Consider the following 16,050-nt stretch of genomic DNA (forward strand, 5'->3'; position numbering starts at 1 on the left):
CGGCGATGGAAGTCAAACTCCCACAATGCAGCCGGGTAAAACAGCTATGGAGACGGCGGCGCGTGCGGCCGTCCGTTCTGCCGCCGCCTAGCGGCGGCGGCCCTGCGCTCCCCGAACTGCCCGGGGGCGGCTGCTGCACCTTGCTTTTCAAACTTAATATTATATCTTGGAGATTATTCCATGGTAGTAATAATATATAATTTGAAATATGCCTATAAAACTAAATTCATAAATAAAATACTGTAAATTGACATTTGACTATTTTATCTACTTCCCTAAAAGTTTGGCCTCGAAAACTGTTCTTGAATCTTTTCATTGGGAAAATGGATTGCTTTATGTTCAGGGTTGCCTTATTTGGGAGCATAGGTGGGCAACTATAAAACAGTAAAATTAGAACCGGAAGCTGGAAATTTGAGCAGGATCTACAAGGATGGTGAGGATTTGGTGTGCTGGAGAGTTGGGGAAGGACCTGCTAGATGACCAGACAGTGTGGAATGTGTATGGTGCCTACAGGATCAGAGAGCCTGGCTAGAGCTGCAGGTTTGGTAAAGGAAATTGATTGTCAGGGAAATAATTATTTGAAATAATTCAGGATCTGGTGAGGGTCTTGATAAGGTAGATGCCATTATCTTTGTTCTTTTAACAAAGATTTATTGAGCACCTATTTTGTGAAAAGTCTGCAGGGTGCTGGGGAAACGGGAAGAAAGATATGGTCCCTCCCTTAAGGAGCAGAGACATTTCATTACTAAAGAGAAATACAGTGTGCTGTGGGGGCATACTAATGGGAGGTAGTCAGGGAAGCCTTCTAAGGAAGTGCATTTAGGCTGAGATCTATGGGATGATGAACAAGTGTTAGCTGCTGGTGATGGACGTGGGAGTAGCAGGGAGAGGGTGATAGTTCTAGGCCGAGGGGCAGCCCTCAGGGAAGAAAATGAGTGTGGTTCCATAACTGAAAAAGTGTCCTCTATGTTTGAAAGGGCTGGACAGTGGAGGATACAGAGGATGAGAGATGAGGGTGAATTCGAGAGAAATTGCAAACGAAGACTTGATAAGAAAAAGGAACTGTTTCCTGGAAGGCATATGATAGGCACTCAATACATGGAATGGATGAATAAATAAGTTTGAGATTTCAAATGTACACTAAGAAGTGATGGAGTCATGGGTAGGAGTAAATAAATGGGCACAGGGTACTAGTTTGGAAGGCAGATTAGTTGGGTTTTAGACACATGGATCTTGAGGCGTGACATTCTGACGGTTTGTCAAATACTGATCCTCACAGCTTCAGGCTACTGTTGAAATTGTAAGGCTCAAGCATGGGAAACAAAAGATAGAGTGCTTTTCCTTGGGAATTATGGTTAGAAGGAGATGAGACTTAGGATGGGACAGAGGAGCAGGGTGGAGAAGTTCAAGGACAGTGTGGTAAACAGAGGTCAAGGACACCAGCTTGTACCAAATGAGACAATGTGGTTGACACCACTTGCAAAATGCCAAGATGTTACATAGACGTATGGGTGGAGTGGGGAGGGGTGGGAAAGGCACGGGATCTGAAGTCACAAGACCTGGACTCAGTCCTCGCTCTGCCTTTTACCATATTTCAGACCTTGGGCAGTAATTACTTAAAGTTTTCTGAGTATCGGGCTGCTTATTTATGAAATAAGAAAGAATGGCTGCCATGTTTGCATCTCAGAGATATTGTGAGATTGAAATTAAAAATAACTGTAAACTTGGGCTTCCCTGGTGGCGCAGTGGTTGAGAGTCTGCCTGCCGATGCAGGGGACACGGGTTCGTGCCCCGGTCCAGGAAGATCCCACATGCGGCGGAGCAGCTAGGCCCGTGAGCCATGGCCGCTGAGCCTGCGCATCGGAACCTGTGCTCCGCAACGGGAGAGGCCACAACAGTGAGAGGCCCAGGTACCGCAAAAAAAAAAAAAGTTAAAAAAAAAATATCTGTAAACCATTGGGTTTTCCCCCTCAGTGTTGCATAAAGGGTGTGGCATACACACGGTACTTGAGTGTTGTTTGTTTTTTTGGGGGGGTGGCGCGCAGCATGCGGGATCTTAGTTCCCTGACCAGGGGTCGAACCCATGCCCCCTGCAGTGGAAGCCTGGAACCCTAACCACTGGATCGCCAGGGAGTTCACTTGAATGAGTGTTTGAATGAATGTATGGGTATTACTGTGGCTACTAATTTATGTTTCAACAGAGACCAGATGAAGAAGCTGTGGTGGATCAGGGTGGGACCAGTACAATTCTCAACATCCACTATGAGAAAGAAGAGTTGGAAGGTGAGCACTGCTGTTCTATGTACCGAGGGAAATCAGCAAGAGGCAGCCTGGTGTGGGAGGAGCAGCTTTACCATCAGGAGACCTGGGTTGGAGTCCTAACTCTTCTTCACTAGCTGTGAGACCTTGGGAAAATATCACTTAATTTCACTTAGCCTCATTTTCCTCATCTGTTAAATAAAAGTAGGGATAATAATACCTGTCTCACTGTTAGGATCTAGTAGACAGACAGCTTGTGAGACAGTACTTTCAGCACAGTAAAGTCCAACATAAATATTAATAAATGACCTATTCCTTGAGAATGTGAAGCACTCAGATCAGTTTATTTATTTATTTATTTATTTATTTTTGCGGTACGTGGGCCTCTCACTGTTGTGGCCTCTCCCGTTGCGGAGCACAGGCTCTGGACGCGCAGGCTCAGTGGCCATGGCTCACGGGCCCAGCCGCTCCGCGGTATGTGGGGTCTTCCCGGACCGGGGCACGAACCCATGTCCCCTGCATCGGCAGGTGGGCTCTCAACCACTGCGCCACCAGGGAAGTCCTCAGATCAGTTTATTGATTCTTGACAACTGCTTGGAAATATAGATACAAATTTATACAAAAGAAAATAAAATACAAATAGTTTTAAAAACTCAGTTTGGCCATAAAACCCTGTTTTTACCCCATTTCCAATGTATGCTCTTCCCATTCTAACTATACCCATTTCTTTTTTTTTTTTTTTTTTTTTTTTTTTGCTGTACGCGGGCCTCTCACTGCTGTGGCCTCTCCCGTTGCGGAGCACAGGCTCCGGACACACAGGCTCCGCGGCCATGGCTCGCGGGCCCAGCCGCTCCGCGGCATGTGGGATCTTCCGGGATCGGGGCACGAACCCGTGTCCCCTGCATCGGCAGGCGGACTCTCAACCACTGCGCCACCAGGGAAGCCCACTATACCCATTTCTGCCTGGTATTTTCATCTAAACAAGAAAAGGGAAAACACACACGCACCTATAACATATTTGCTGAGAGTTCACAGCATAGAGTTGTATAAAAACCCACTGAAGTGGAAGGGAAGGAAGAGGCCTGTTAATTGACCTGCTCTATCTAGTTTACCGTATCAAGGCTCTTCTTCCTTTCTCTCCTCTCCCACCCCCACTCCCCCATGACCCTTCTGTGCTGTCCTTCTGCTTTCCTTTTTCCCACGGAGCCTAGTTTCCTGGTAATGATGGCAATGCTCAGTTTTATTAAAGAAAGGCTCGCGTCCACTATAGCTTGAACGGGAACCCACATTTGGCTCAAAAGCCTTTGCGCAATCTCTGCAGCATATCCTGCAATGTTGAAGACTATGATACAGTACCTTTCTAATGACTGAGACAGCACGTGATGTGTTCTCTCTGTACTGCTTGTTCCTGTGCTGTTTTTTTTTTTCCATCAAAGTTGTACGGTCTCCAGAGAAAACTTGTCCTTTGGATGGGAGAGCCAAAGCTGTAGAGGCTGACTCATCCTCTGGGTCTGTTACCGTGAGAACTTAATGTGGGTGGCTCTGTGGAGGTCAGTGGAGTTCAGACATATCAAGGTCAAGCTTTCAAAGTTATTTTGACCAGATGGAAGAGGAGCCAGTGTGGGTTTCAGCAGTTGGGAGAAAGGGGAAGAAGGAAGGGTGTGGAGGTGGGAGGCTAACCTTTGTTGAATGACCCTTGTGTGACAGGCATTTGATTAGGCACTTTGTACAAGTTGTCTTTTCAATCTTCACAGCAACCCAGGCAGGTAGGCATCATCCCTATTTTACGTGATGGGGAAACTGCTCAGGGTCATCTAGCCTAACAGCAGGTGAGGCTGGGATGGAATTCTGCTCTTTCCACTCTGCCACACTGCCTGCAAGGGAGGACGGTACCCAGCGTTAACCACCCAGCCTCAGCTCCTTGCTCCATCATATGAACATTTTTATGTGTTGCCCTATCCCTCCTTCTGCCCTGATAATCCTATTGCCTCCCTACCATCTCACTGTACTGTGGGGGTACTTTTACTTTTAGTTTAGTTGTCTGGGCCCACTAGACCTTTGCCCTCAGCAAAGATATAACCATTTATGAACACTCATCTACTTGGGAGTAATAATAAGCCTGGGCAAACACTCTTGGATCCCGAGGACTGGGTTCCATCACAGAGGTCAGTTGAGTAATTAGCAGTAGGAGCATCTTCTCAATATGACATCATCTATTCCTTACGAAGTATCCATTTTCCTGTAAAAGAAGGCCGTCTGTGATGATGGCGTTGCTAGGGGAAAACGGTCCTTTATACATAGACCTTTTGGAAAACTAGAATCTTATTTATGTTAGCACTTAAAAAAAAAAAAAGCACTACAGGCAATGGGGGACAAATAGTGCCCACTCCTCAGGCCTGATGTGGTTCTCAAGTAGCTCCGGAGAGAAGAGGAAGTTGGGATTTGCCGTAGGATCGGCTATGCTGTGGGCCCCGCTCTGACTCACTCCGAGGGCAGCCCTAGGGCTCAGTGAGGCTGCACTCAGGGAAGTGCTGTCTCTGGAAGGCGTGGAATAAAATCAGTCCCACTCTGGTGGAAGACAAGTAAAGTGTTCTAAGTGTGTTCGAATTTGCCATGTGTGCCATGATACAAGGTTCTGCGGCTGCAGATAAAGCTCTGGGTCTTCCTTCCCCTTTGTTCTATACCCTCTACACCACGTGACATAAACCATTTTGAGAACTACTTCTGAGATGTAGTCTCTGGACATTGTTAGAGACTTGTAAACGTGTTTTTTTTTTTTTTTTTTTTTGCAAAAATTAACTCCATCAGCAGGAGAAGGTGCATTAAACCATAACATGGCTTTTTTTTATATACATGGGAAGAGTCAAAAGCAAACAGTAGGACAGATTTCCGAAGAGAAACACAAAGAGCAATAGTCCATGATTGCTTCAGCGGACTCTCCCAGTCCCAGAACACCACTGAGCAGTGGCTTTAATTAGAGGAATGGCTTTTTCCGTCTTTTCTGGCAGATCATTATTCCTGATTAACTACTAGACTAATGAATCCTAGAGTAAGTTTGGTACCTTCTAATAAGTTTTTAACAGAGGTAAGAGCCATTTGGCCTTAGTTATAAGTTGAAAAAAAAAGGCTTGCATGTGCTCCACATGTTAGACTCGCCCCGCGGTTACTGACTTTGTGTCAACCTGAAGCCCAGGGGATGGGACACCCGTCCATGTGAGCTGATGAGTTCTGTGCGCATGCTTGATAAACAGTGTGCTTGGAATGTACTCCGCCTCGGAAGGCCCGGGTTCCATCTGCAGGGTGGGCTCCCCCTGTGATTTCTGTCCTGCTCTGCAAGGTTCCATCCCAGTTCACTAATGATTGCTCTCTGTACGTGTGTACATACTTAGTTTAAAAATAAATTCTAAAATTACATCTTCTAATAAGTTTTTACTGAATGAATACTTGTGTTTGCACACAGTCCCCAGAGAGTAGGTTTGACAATAACTGGAAAAAAGACTGGAAAGAAGGCAGAATTTAGGTGAGTAGGTAGGTAGATGAGGGGGATGAAGACTGTGTGGGTAGGAGAGCAGTTGAAAGGCCAGCAAAGTGACCACAGGATTGGTTTAGTAAAGTCATTGGGCTGCAGAATCCCGTTAGATGGACTGGATTTTATTGGTGCTGTATTCATTTCCCAGTGTCTTATTTGTCTGTCTTCTTCTTTGATTTCACTCAGAATATCCAAGTCCCTGCTTCCAAGTCTCCAGCCTAGAAACTGATGCCTAGTTTTCTGATAACCACTCAGTCATTCTTAGCTCTGTGTCCTGCTGGGGCTTGTTTTCATTTTTGCCTGTCTCTCTGGTGTTTTCAAAAGGCAGGTGCTGTGGTTGGCTAATGTTTGTGGGAACTGATTGGACCAAAAAAATTTCTTAGAGAAGGAAAAGTCTTCCTTGGTAACTCTTTCCAAAGTCCCCTTATCCAGGAACTCTTCCTGGAATAAGCTCTCCATCCTCAGGCTGGCTAGGACCTTCTCAATCATCCCATGCCCTGGTGAGTATTTCATCCACTCGAAACACATTCACTTTGGTTACATGTTCCTGTTGTGACCCCTTCAGATCAGAGGCCTTCTTAGTTCAGGTTGTGTACTCCTGAGGGGATCCTAAGGGGTTATGTTCCTGGTGGAGGCACCTAGGAGGTATTCCATTTTCTGAATATTGGTGGAGCGATGACCATGTGGAAGATACCATGCTTTGTTATGTGAGGGATTCCAGGAGGAAGAAGGTCTGACCTGGGACTTTGAGGAGCTTGCAGATGAATAGCGGGAGAAAGACTGATAGATGCCTAACTTTAATGCAAGGCACAAGATAAGTTCATAAGAGAATGCTAGCCAAGGACTCAGGGTTTACAGGAAGGAGGCAGCACCTCTGATCAGGGGGATCAGCAAGAATACCAAGAAGGAAGGTGCATTTGCGATGAATCTTGAAGGAGTGAGGCAAGTCAGCGTCCGGAAAGCATTGGTACGTCTGTGGAAGAGCAGTTTGGTTTAGGTGGAGGAGAGTGTGAGGTGCGGGTGGGAGCATCACCTGAGGCCATGAGGAGGAGACAGAGTCAAAACCAGGCTGTTGGGCTTCCCTGGTGGCGCAGTGGTTGAGAGTCTGCCTGCCGATGCAGGGGACACGGGTTCGTGCCCCGGTCTGGGAGGATCCCACATGCCGCGGAGCGGCTGGGCCCGTGAGCCATGGCTGCTGAGCCTGCGCTCCCCAACGGGAGAGGCCACAACAGTGAGAGGCCCGCGTACCGCAAAAAAACCCAAAAAAACAAAAAAACAAAAAAACCAGGCTGTTGGGCTTCCCTGGTGGCGCAGTGGTTGAGAGCCCGCCTGCCAACGCAGGGGACGTGGGTTCGAGCCCTGGTCCAGGAAGATCCCACATGCTGCGGAGCATCTGGGCCCGTGCGCCACAGCTACTGAGCCTGTGCTCTAGAGCACGTGAGCCACAACTACTGAGCCCACGTGCCACAACTACGGAAGCCCATGTGCCTAGAGCCCGTGCTCTGCAGCAGGAGAGGCCACCGCAATAAGCCCGCACACCACAACGAAGAGTAGCTCCCACTTGCTGCAACTAGAGAAAGCCCGCGAGCAGCAGTGAAGACCCAGTGCAGCCAAAAATAAATAAATGAAATAAATAAATTTATTTAAAAAAACCCACCAGGCTGTTCTGTTGTTGGTGTAGATGTAGAAGGTGTACATCTCTAGATATTTTTCCCCCAGAACATTTATTTGGTGGGAGCATGTGTGCGATTTCCACTTTGATCTCTCTTGAGATGATCACTCAGTTCTTTTAGAGAGCTTTCCCTTTGTTTCCCTGTTGAATGTATAATTTGTTCTAGAGGAAGAAAAAACTAGAAAGGAGGCTAGGGCCTGAGCTTGCTGGAGCATGAAGGGTCCCGACTGTAAGAGTGAGCCGTGATCAGAGCAGTGCTTCCGGAGGGTTTGTTTGTAGGATCGAATTGGTGGGGGAGGCAGGAAGGAGGCCCCTGCTGTTGTCCAAGTGGGAGGAGAGAAAGACTTGACATCTCTAATCTATGGGATGGAGTGCTGAGGGGCAAGGTGGAAATCCAAGGTAATGCTGAGATTTCAAGCCTGGGAAGTTGAGAGAATGCCATGAACAGAAACATAGAAGAAGTGAGTATGAGTCTGATTTGAGATGGAGGCTGCTGAGTTTCCTTTGGAACATATTGAGTCACTGGAGGTAAAGATTTGGGGATCATTTGCAGAAGTAAACTTTGAAATCAGGAGAGCAAATATCACTAAAAAGAGAGAAGAAAGGGACCAAGGACAGAAACCTGGGGAACCTTCCTTTGGTGGATTGTGGTAAGGCTGGAGAAGCAGTCAGAGGAGTGCAAGTGAGCCAGGGAAGGCAGTGGTACAGGTATGGGAGAAGCCCAGACCACCAAGGGGAGGAAGTAGTCAAGGGATGGGGCTGCTGCCTGGAGCATGGTGGGCTCTGCAGAAAGTCTGTTGAATTGAACTGAGAGACACGTAAGATGATAGAGGTTTGGTGATTTAGTGGGCTTTGGCATCCCTAATGAGGGCAGTTTCAGTGGAGAGCGGCCACGTGCAGAGGCTGTGGAACAAGGGGATGGTGAGGAAAGGGAGCTAGGTCAGTACACTGTTCTTTAACATGACTTGATGGAGAAGGGAAGGGGACAGGAAGAAACTTGGGAGAATAGCACTGCACTGGGAACATTTCTTTTTTATTTTTATTTTTAAATATTTATTTATTGAATGAAAGATTCTTTAAATCGTTATAGTGTGCAAAAGTTTCACACACGTGATTTCATATAATCCCATAATAACCCTTTTTTCTCCCTACTTCTATATTGCCTATCCCTCCTCCACCTCCCCCCCCCAACTGGTAACCACTGGTTTGTTCTCTATATCTGTGAGCCTGCTTCTTTTTTATTTTATTCACTAGTTTGTTGCATTTTTTAGATTCCACATATAAGCGATATTATAGAGTATTTGTCTTTCTCTGTCTGATTTATTTCACTTAGCATAATGCCCTCCAAGTCCATCCATGTTGCTGCAAATGGCATTATTTCATTCTTTTTATGGCTGAGTAGTATTCCGTGGTATATATGTACCACATCTTCTTTATCCATTCATTGGTTAATGAACACTTAGTTTGCTTCCATATTTTGGCTTTTGCAAATAATGATGCTATGAACATTGGGGTACATGTATCTTTTCGAATTAGTATTTTTGTGTTTTTCAACTCTATACCCAGGAGTGGAAGTGCTGGGTCATATGGTAGGAATATTTCCTTTTTAGGTAAGAGGGACTTGAGAAACCTGTGGAAGGGATGGATGGAAAGGAGAGACTGAAGATAACTGATGGAGTGGGACCCAGTGGGGTGGGAGGCGATGCTCATTAGCCTGGAAAAGAGGAAAAGCTGGAGGAGGAAAGTGAGCCTGACTGAGAATGGAGGGAGTTCCCAGGACAGGGCCTGTCTTTTCAGTACAATATGAAGCAAGGTCACCTGCTCAGAGGAAGTGTGGGTAAGGTTGTGGATTTGAAGTCAGTGACTAAAGACTGTAACAACTCCTGTGGTGGAAGATGTGCGGGGGCAGCCTGAGATCCAGAGTGTCGAGCAGCAGTAACTGGGCAGAAATGTGGGAAGATTACTGCTCTGTGTATCCAGGTGTAGCATCCCTGCAGCTACTGATTCTGGGCTCCAGGCTCACCAGGAAGACCGGGGAAACCAGGTGGAGGTGAGAGAGGCCTGGAAGTCAGGCACAAAACAAAATAATGTTTATGGATGGAATGAGAGAGTAGGAAGGAGGAACTGGAGAGGAACACTAGGGGATCACTTACTTTCTTGTGTTCCCCTCTTTTTGTAAAATAGTTAATATCTCTCCCTTATGCTCCCAGCCTTATGCCCCCTATGATTTGTAACTAGTCTCTCACTGCTATTCTAGATGGTGCAGAAAAAATATAATGGAAACTGATCCTGGAATTTACTGGCTGCTAAAATTGATTCCAGGCATCGTGTTAAGCATTTTACATACATCTCTTATTTGCTTCTCACAAAAATCTTCTGAGTTTAAAGAATAAGCTTCAGTATTCCTTTTTAAAGACAGTCACAGAGAGATTAGATAACTTGTTGAGGGTCACACGGCTAGTGAAAGATGAAGTCAAGTTTTGGACCTGGGCAGGTTGACCTGAGCACTTAACCACTTTCTCAAATGGCCTCCCTGCCGAGACCTGCTGTAGGCGTCATGGCATGACTGCATCACGTTTTATCAATTGCTCAAATTGTTGTAGTAGCAACAACTAGCGTTTGTTTCGGACTCTACGGTTTGCAAATCATGTCCACGCCCATTATTTCCTTTGATCTTAACAACATTCCTGTGAGGTTTGCAGCCATGTACAGGACTGAGACCTTCAACTCCCCCATCTCTACAGCTTCAGTCCTGGAGGTCTTTGAAGTTTTGTCATTACAGCGTTGTGACCAGGCCAAAGGACTGTACTCTTTTTCTTCTCCCCTCTCATATATACTAGCCTCCTTTTCCTAAAGGAGTTCTCTCCACAGACCTTCTGCTTCTTTTCAGGTCATAGGACTCTGTACGTGGGGGTCCGGATGCCGCTGGGCCGGCAGAGCCATCGGCACCACCGAACCCATGGCCAGAAGCATCGGAGACGAGGGCGGGGCAAGGGAGCCAGCCAGGGGGAGGAAGGCCCCGAGGCCCTGGCCCATGGTAACACCTCGGGAGGGAGGGCGGGTGGGTGTCCATGCGGGGAGGCCTGGTGAGGCCAAAGGGGTGTGGGATGGACATGGAGCAGGGGGTGGTCTTGATTCTCTTCCACAGACTTTCCCCAGCTTGCTTCCAGGAAGAAGAAATACCTCTGAGAATCAAAAGTATCTTCCTGAAAACTTCACAGTTCAGGCCCCCCAAATCAATATCATAGAAGGTGAAATCATTTGCTAGAGAATTAGCCATTCTTTTTGATCAAATTCATCAGATTTCTAGTTTCTCATGGGTTTTCTTCAAATGGTCTTACTTAATAATTTTTTCCTCCCATGAAACTGCTTCCAAAGAATAGCTTTTTTTCTGGGAATAAAGAAATCTTTTTGACCTGAGTTCAGGATTATCTTCTGTATGTTCCTGAAGTTGTGAGGCCCCCAGGTGCGCTGAGTATGGCAGGATGCTATTTCTGTTCTAAGCTGAGGCTGGGAGCAGACCTTTCTCCGTGGCTGATTTTCCAGACACACCATCTCAGCGTGTTCAGTTCATTCTTGGCACCGAGGAGGATGAAGAGCACGTGCCTCACGAACTGTTCACAGAACTCGATGAGATCTGCCTGAAAGAGGGGGAAGATGCCGAGTGGAGGGAGACAGCCAGGTGAGGCCTTAAGGTAGCCTGGGTCCAGATTTGCTTGGGGCAGACAAATGTGTGCCTTTCCGTGAGTGACAGGCCTGCCTGCCTTTTATTTCTTCATGGGAGACATGACGACTGACATGGGGACTGAGGTGCTAGGGTCCTCTGTGGGAAGTCTTGATGTTGGCCTCTTTGTCATGTCTGTGGTAATACCTATGTCAGTTGACCTTGAGCCCGGGATTGGTGACAGAAACACAGAACGTTAAGGGGGTCCTCTCTTACTAGCTCCTGGGCTCTTAATATTAAAGGTCTGGCTTGGGCTTCCCTGGTGGCGCAATGGTTGAGAGTCCGCCTGCCGATTCAGGGGACACGGGTTCGTGCCCCGGTCTGGGAGGATCCCACATGCCGCGGAGTGGCTGGGCCCCTGAGCCATGGCCACTGAGCCTGTGCGTCTGGAGCCTGTGCTCCGCGACGGGAGAGGCCATAACAGTGAGAGGCCCGCGTACCGCAAAAAGAAAAAAAAAAAAGGTCTGGCTTATAAGATGCCTGAGGGGGCCGCCTTGGTTTAGACCTAGCCCAGCAGACATAGCGTAGGTCCAGGCTTTTCCTGCACGTGAACCATAGCATCATTTGGGTTTTAATTCACTGGAAATTCCAGAATTTTTGAGACATCCCATCGGACAGTCCAACTTCACAGATACCTTTGGGATTATAGCCAGCCCAACAGTAGGCCTCCCTGGATTAGTTGTAGAGTGACTATGCTTGTCTAAGGCCCAAACCCCAGAAGAGCCCTCATATTGACCAGGGCCATGTCTAGAGCTCCTGCAGTGACTGACAAGTGAGACTTCTGGGTGATACAAAGCCGGCGTACCTGAGCCTCGGGGAAGAAGGTTAAGGTGGGTAACCAGCGAAGCGTGGCTCTACCTCTCATTGGAACAGCGCTTCCTGGATACCTGCTGTATCCGTGGGTGTGTTCCCTGGGTAGAGAGCATTAAACAAGCCAGTCAAGCTGGTACCAAGCAAGGAGACAATTAGCCTTGTCATTCTGTCTTTTCCAGCGTCTGAAGGTCACACAGATAGGCTTTTTATTTTTGTAAATTAATTAATTAATTAATTTATGGCTGCATTGGGTCTTCACTGCTGCACGCTGTCCTTCTCTAGTTGTGGCGAGCGAGGGCTACTCTTCGTTGCGGTGCAAGGACTTCTTATTGCTGTGGCGTCTCTTGTTGCGGAGCATGGGCCCTAGGCACGCGGGCTTCTGTAGTTGTGGCTCGTGGGCTCTAGAGCACAGGCTCAGTAGTTGTGGCGCACAGGCTTAGTTGCTCTGCGGCATGTGGGATCTTCCTGGACCAGGGCTCGAACCCGTGTCCCCTGCATTGACAGGCGGATTCTTAACCACTGCAGCACCAGGGAAGCCCCCCAGATAGGCTTTTTTTTTTTTTTTTTTTTTTGCGGTACGCGGGCCTCTCACTGCTGTGGCCCCTCCCATTGCGGAGCACAGGCTCCGGACGCGCAGGCTCAGTGGCCATGGCTCACGGGCCCAGCTGCTCCGCGGCATGTGGGATCCTCCCGGACCGGGGCACGAACCCGTGTCCCCTGCATCGGCAGGCAGACTCTCAACCACTGCACCACCAGGGAAGCCCCCCAGATAGGCTTTTTAAAAAGATAAATATTTTCATTTTATTAATGTGATTTGTCAGTGTATCCATATGATATAGATGAGATCTGTTATTTTTTAATTGCATAGGCAATGTGTGCTTACTATAGAAAATAAAGATAAGCAAAAAAAGACGAAAATTTCGTGACTACGTACCAAGCCAGGGATAATGAGGAATATAACATTTGATGTCTTATACATGTGTGTGTTTGTATTTTAAAATTTTTCTTTAAAGAAAAATGGAGTCAGTTTTGCACTGTTTTATAACCTACTTTGTTCACTTACCAGTGTACCCTGAACGTATAGATTAGATTACAGTGTTCAGTATGATTATTTGGGTATCTTTCTTTGTGGCTTATGTTAAAAATTCTCTCCTGGGGGCTTCCCTGGTGGCACAGTGGTTGAGAGTCCGCCTGCCGATGCAGGAGACACGGGTTCGTGTCCCTGTCCGGGAAGATCCCACATGCCGCGGAGCGGCTGGGCCCGTGAGCCATGGCCGCTGAGCTTGCGCGTCCGGAGCCTGTGCTCCGCAGCAGGGGAGGCCACAACAGTGAGAGGCCTGCGTACCGGAAAAAAAAAAAACTCTCTCCTGAAAATTCCTCATTTTCTGTCTTTAACATCTGGTTGTTTGTAATGCTTCCAGGTGGTTGAAGTTTGAAGAAGATGTTGAGGATGGGGGAGAGCGCTGGAGCAAGCCTTACGTTGCAACCCTTTCACTGCATAGTCTCTTTGAGCTAAGGAGCTGCCTTATTAACGGAACGGTCCTTCTGGATATGCATGCGAACAGCATAGAAGAAATCTCAGGTAAGTTTAGGTGAGAGAAAACAGAGGAATGTTTGTGTCAATTAGGAAGAGTGGTGTAGAGGAAAGAAGAAAGTGGCTGTGTGTCCTTGGGCAAGTCACTTACCTTCCCGACCTCAGCGCCCTCAGCTATAGGATGGGTTTCAAACTAAGAAACTACCCTACCTATTCCACAGGCTTATTATGGGATACAAATGACATGGTGTGAAGTCTTCCATTTGCCTGTTCATTCGGCAAACGTTTATTTTGTATCTATTAATGCTTGATAATGTGCTAGGCACAGGGGAATGAAGATAAGATACAATTTCTGTCCTCAAGGAGCTCCCCTTCTAGTGGGGAAAATAGCCATGGGTGCAAGAAAAGAGCTCTGGTTTGGTAATAATTAGAGAAAGGGGCACCTGGGAGTTGTGCAGAGAAAAGGGGGTTAGAGTGAAAGAAAGGTTTTAAAATATGGCAGCTAGGGAAGACACGTATGAAGTTGAGCCAAAGTACCCCCACTTCTTCAGCAAGACGTGAAGGGGAGATGTCTGATGGAGTTGCCTGGTACAGGTGAGTGTAAGTTACTATGTTTTAGGCATGGAGTTTGATAAACACCTGGGTGCATGTGAGGATTTTCCTCAGCTTGGCTTTGTTTGGCTGGACAGGTTAAATAAAGATTTCTCCAAACTTTTCTCCATTTCAAGCATCCAAGTAATTCTGCCTCTCTGGGATCACATGGGGACCCAGGGAGGGGTCAGTACTGATGGGATCTGGTGTCACCTCTGAAGGCCCTAAGGGAAAGTTATTCCATGCTTCTTCCAGTTTCTAGTGGCTCTAGGTGTCCCTTAGCTCATGACTGCATAACTCCAATCTGCCTCTGTCTTCACCTGGACTTCTTATCTGTGTCTCTCTCATAAGGATATTTGTCAGTATCATCTAAGATGATCTCATCTTGAGATCCTTAGTTACATCTGGGAAGACCCTTTCCACAAATAAGATCACGCTCACAGGTTCTGGGGGGTTAGTACATAGCCGTATCTTTTGTGGGGGAGGCACCGTTCTACCCACTATGAAAGCCAAGAGAGGAGGGAGTTTCAATTCATCAGTGTCAGATGCTATAGAGAGGTCAGGTTAGGTAAGGACCAGAAACATCTGCCAGATTTAGCAACTGGAAGGTTGTTGATGATTTTATTAAAAGCAATTTCATGGAGGCAGCCAAATTGCAGGGGTTGAGGAATTTTTCTTTTGAGAACTTTAAGAGATAGGGGAGAGAGAGAGAGAGAAAGAGAAAGAGAGGGAGAGAGGAGGCAGTAGATAATGGGAGACCTGGGGTGGACATTCTCCTTCTTCTTTTTTTTTTTTCCAAGATGAAGGATCCTGAAGCATGTTTATAATATGGGGCAAGGAACCAATCAATATAAAGGTTAAAGACAGAGAAACCTGGATCTTCCACTTAATATTTGAAACAGATTTTCTTTATTTATTGCTTCCAGCACTTGCATAGTCATGGATGGAGTTGGAGTTGAAGACAGGTTGGAGTTTTGGGGGGGTGGGGGAATGGATATGTAGGGTTGAAGTAAAACTGCTGTGGTTCTTCACATCAGGTACCTGAGGTATTCATGTTAGTGATAAGGATAAGTAAACAGTCTCAAGTGTTTACTGTGAATGAGCACTTTATACATCTCATTAATTTTTTTATAACAATCTTCTAAGGTAGGTGATAATATTAGCTCCATATTACAGATGAGGAAACTGAGGTACAGAGAGGTTATCACACAGAAAGTGGTAGAAGTGGGATAACTGTGGACCTTTAGCACTAGAACCCATGCTGTTAACTGGTGTGCTGACTGCCTCTCAGTAGCAGGTATTGGGATTTTTTCCCCCTCAGTTCTGCCAGTCTTGGCAGGTAAAGGTTGATGCTTGGTGGTAATTATGTAGGGTACTTAATCAAGAACGACTTAATTATTCTTGGAAGTTCCACTTTTACATAGTCATTTGGAGTTCTACAGTTATAGTTTCTTTTGACAATCATAGCAATGTTAAAATCTCTGAGAAAGGGAATGTAGAGGAACTTTGGTAGATGACCGAACAAAATGGTAATAATGTGGACTTTTGAGTCAGACAGTCTTGGGTTTGAATCCCAGCTCTGCAACTTACTAGATGTGATACCTTGGGGAATTTTGTAATGTTCGGGCCTCAGTTTCCTGATCTGTAAAAATTGTTATAATGCCACCTAGTTCTCAGGGTTTTTTATAAGGTTTAGATTAGATAATTATGTAAAAAGTTCAGAGTGTAGTTCCTAGCACATGTTAAATGCTCAATAGTTTCCATTTCTAATAATAGTGATTTGTTACATGAATAACGTATAGTGTGTCACAGCTGCTATCATCAAATAGCTCTTTCAGGCACTGAAGCAGAGACTGTACATCAGTGACCCTGGTAGAACTGCTTCCCCCTACTCGTTGTCCCTTGCCCCTCACCCCACTTGACCTTGG

The 16,050-nt window shown here is 46.5% G+C and overlaps 1 protein-coding gene across 4 annotated transcripts in view; it reads left to right on the forward strand.

The window, feature by feature from the left end:
- The window catches only part of SLC4A8 (solute carrier family 4 member 8), a 75,304-nt gene that overhangs the window by 15,744 nt on the left and 43,510 nt on the right, over positions 1–16,050 (forward strand). For all 4 annotated transcript variants that reach the window (XM_082635175.1, XM_082635176.1, XM_082635174.1 and 1 more), the window contains exons 2-5: positions 2,202–2,283; positions 10,351–10,497; positions 11,007–11,142; positions 13,419–13,579. In XM_082635175.1, coding sequence (XP_082491301.1) covers positions 2,202–2,283; positions 10,351–10,497; positions 11,007–11,142; positions 13,419–13,579 — 526 coding nt within the window. The remainder of the gene's footprint in view (positions 1–2,201; positions 2,284–10,350; positions 10,498–11,006; positions 11,143–13,418; positions 13,580–16,050) is intronic.

Source organism: Mesoplodon mirus (genome assembly GCF_964341445.2).
Source record: "Mesoplodon mirus genome assembly, chromosome: 11".
In the NCBI taxonomy this organism is placed as follows: Eukaryota; Metazoa; Chordata; class Mammalia; order Artiodactyla; family Ziphiidae; genus Mesoplodon; species Mesoplodon mirus.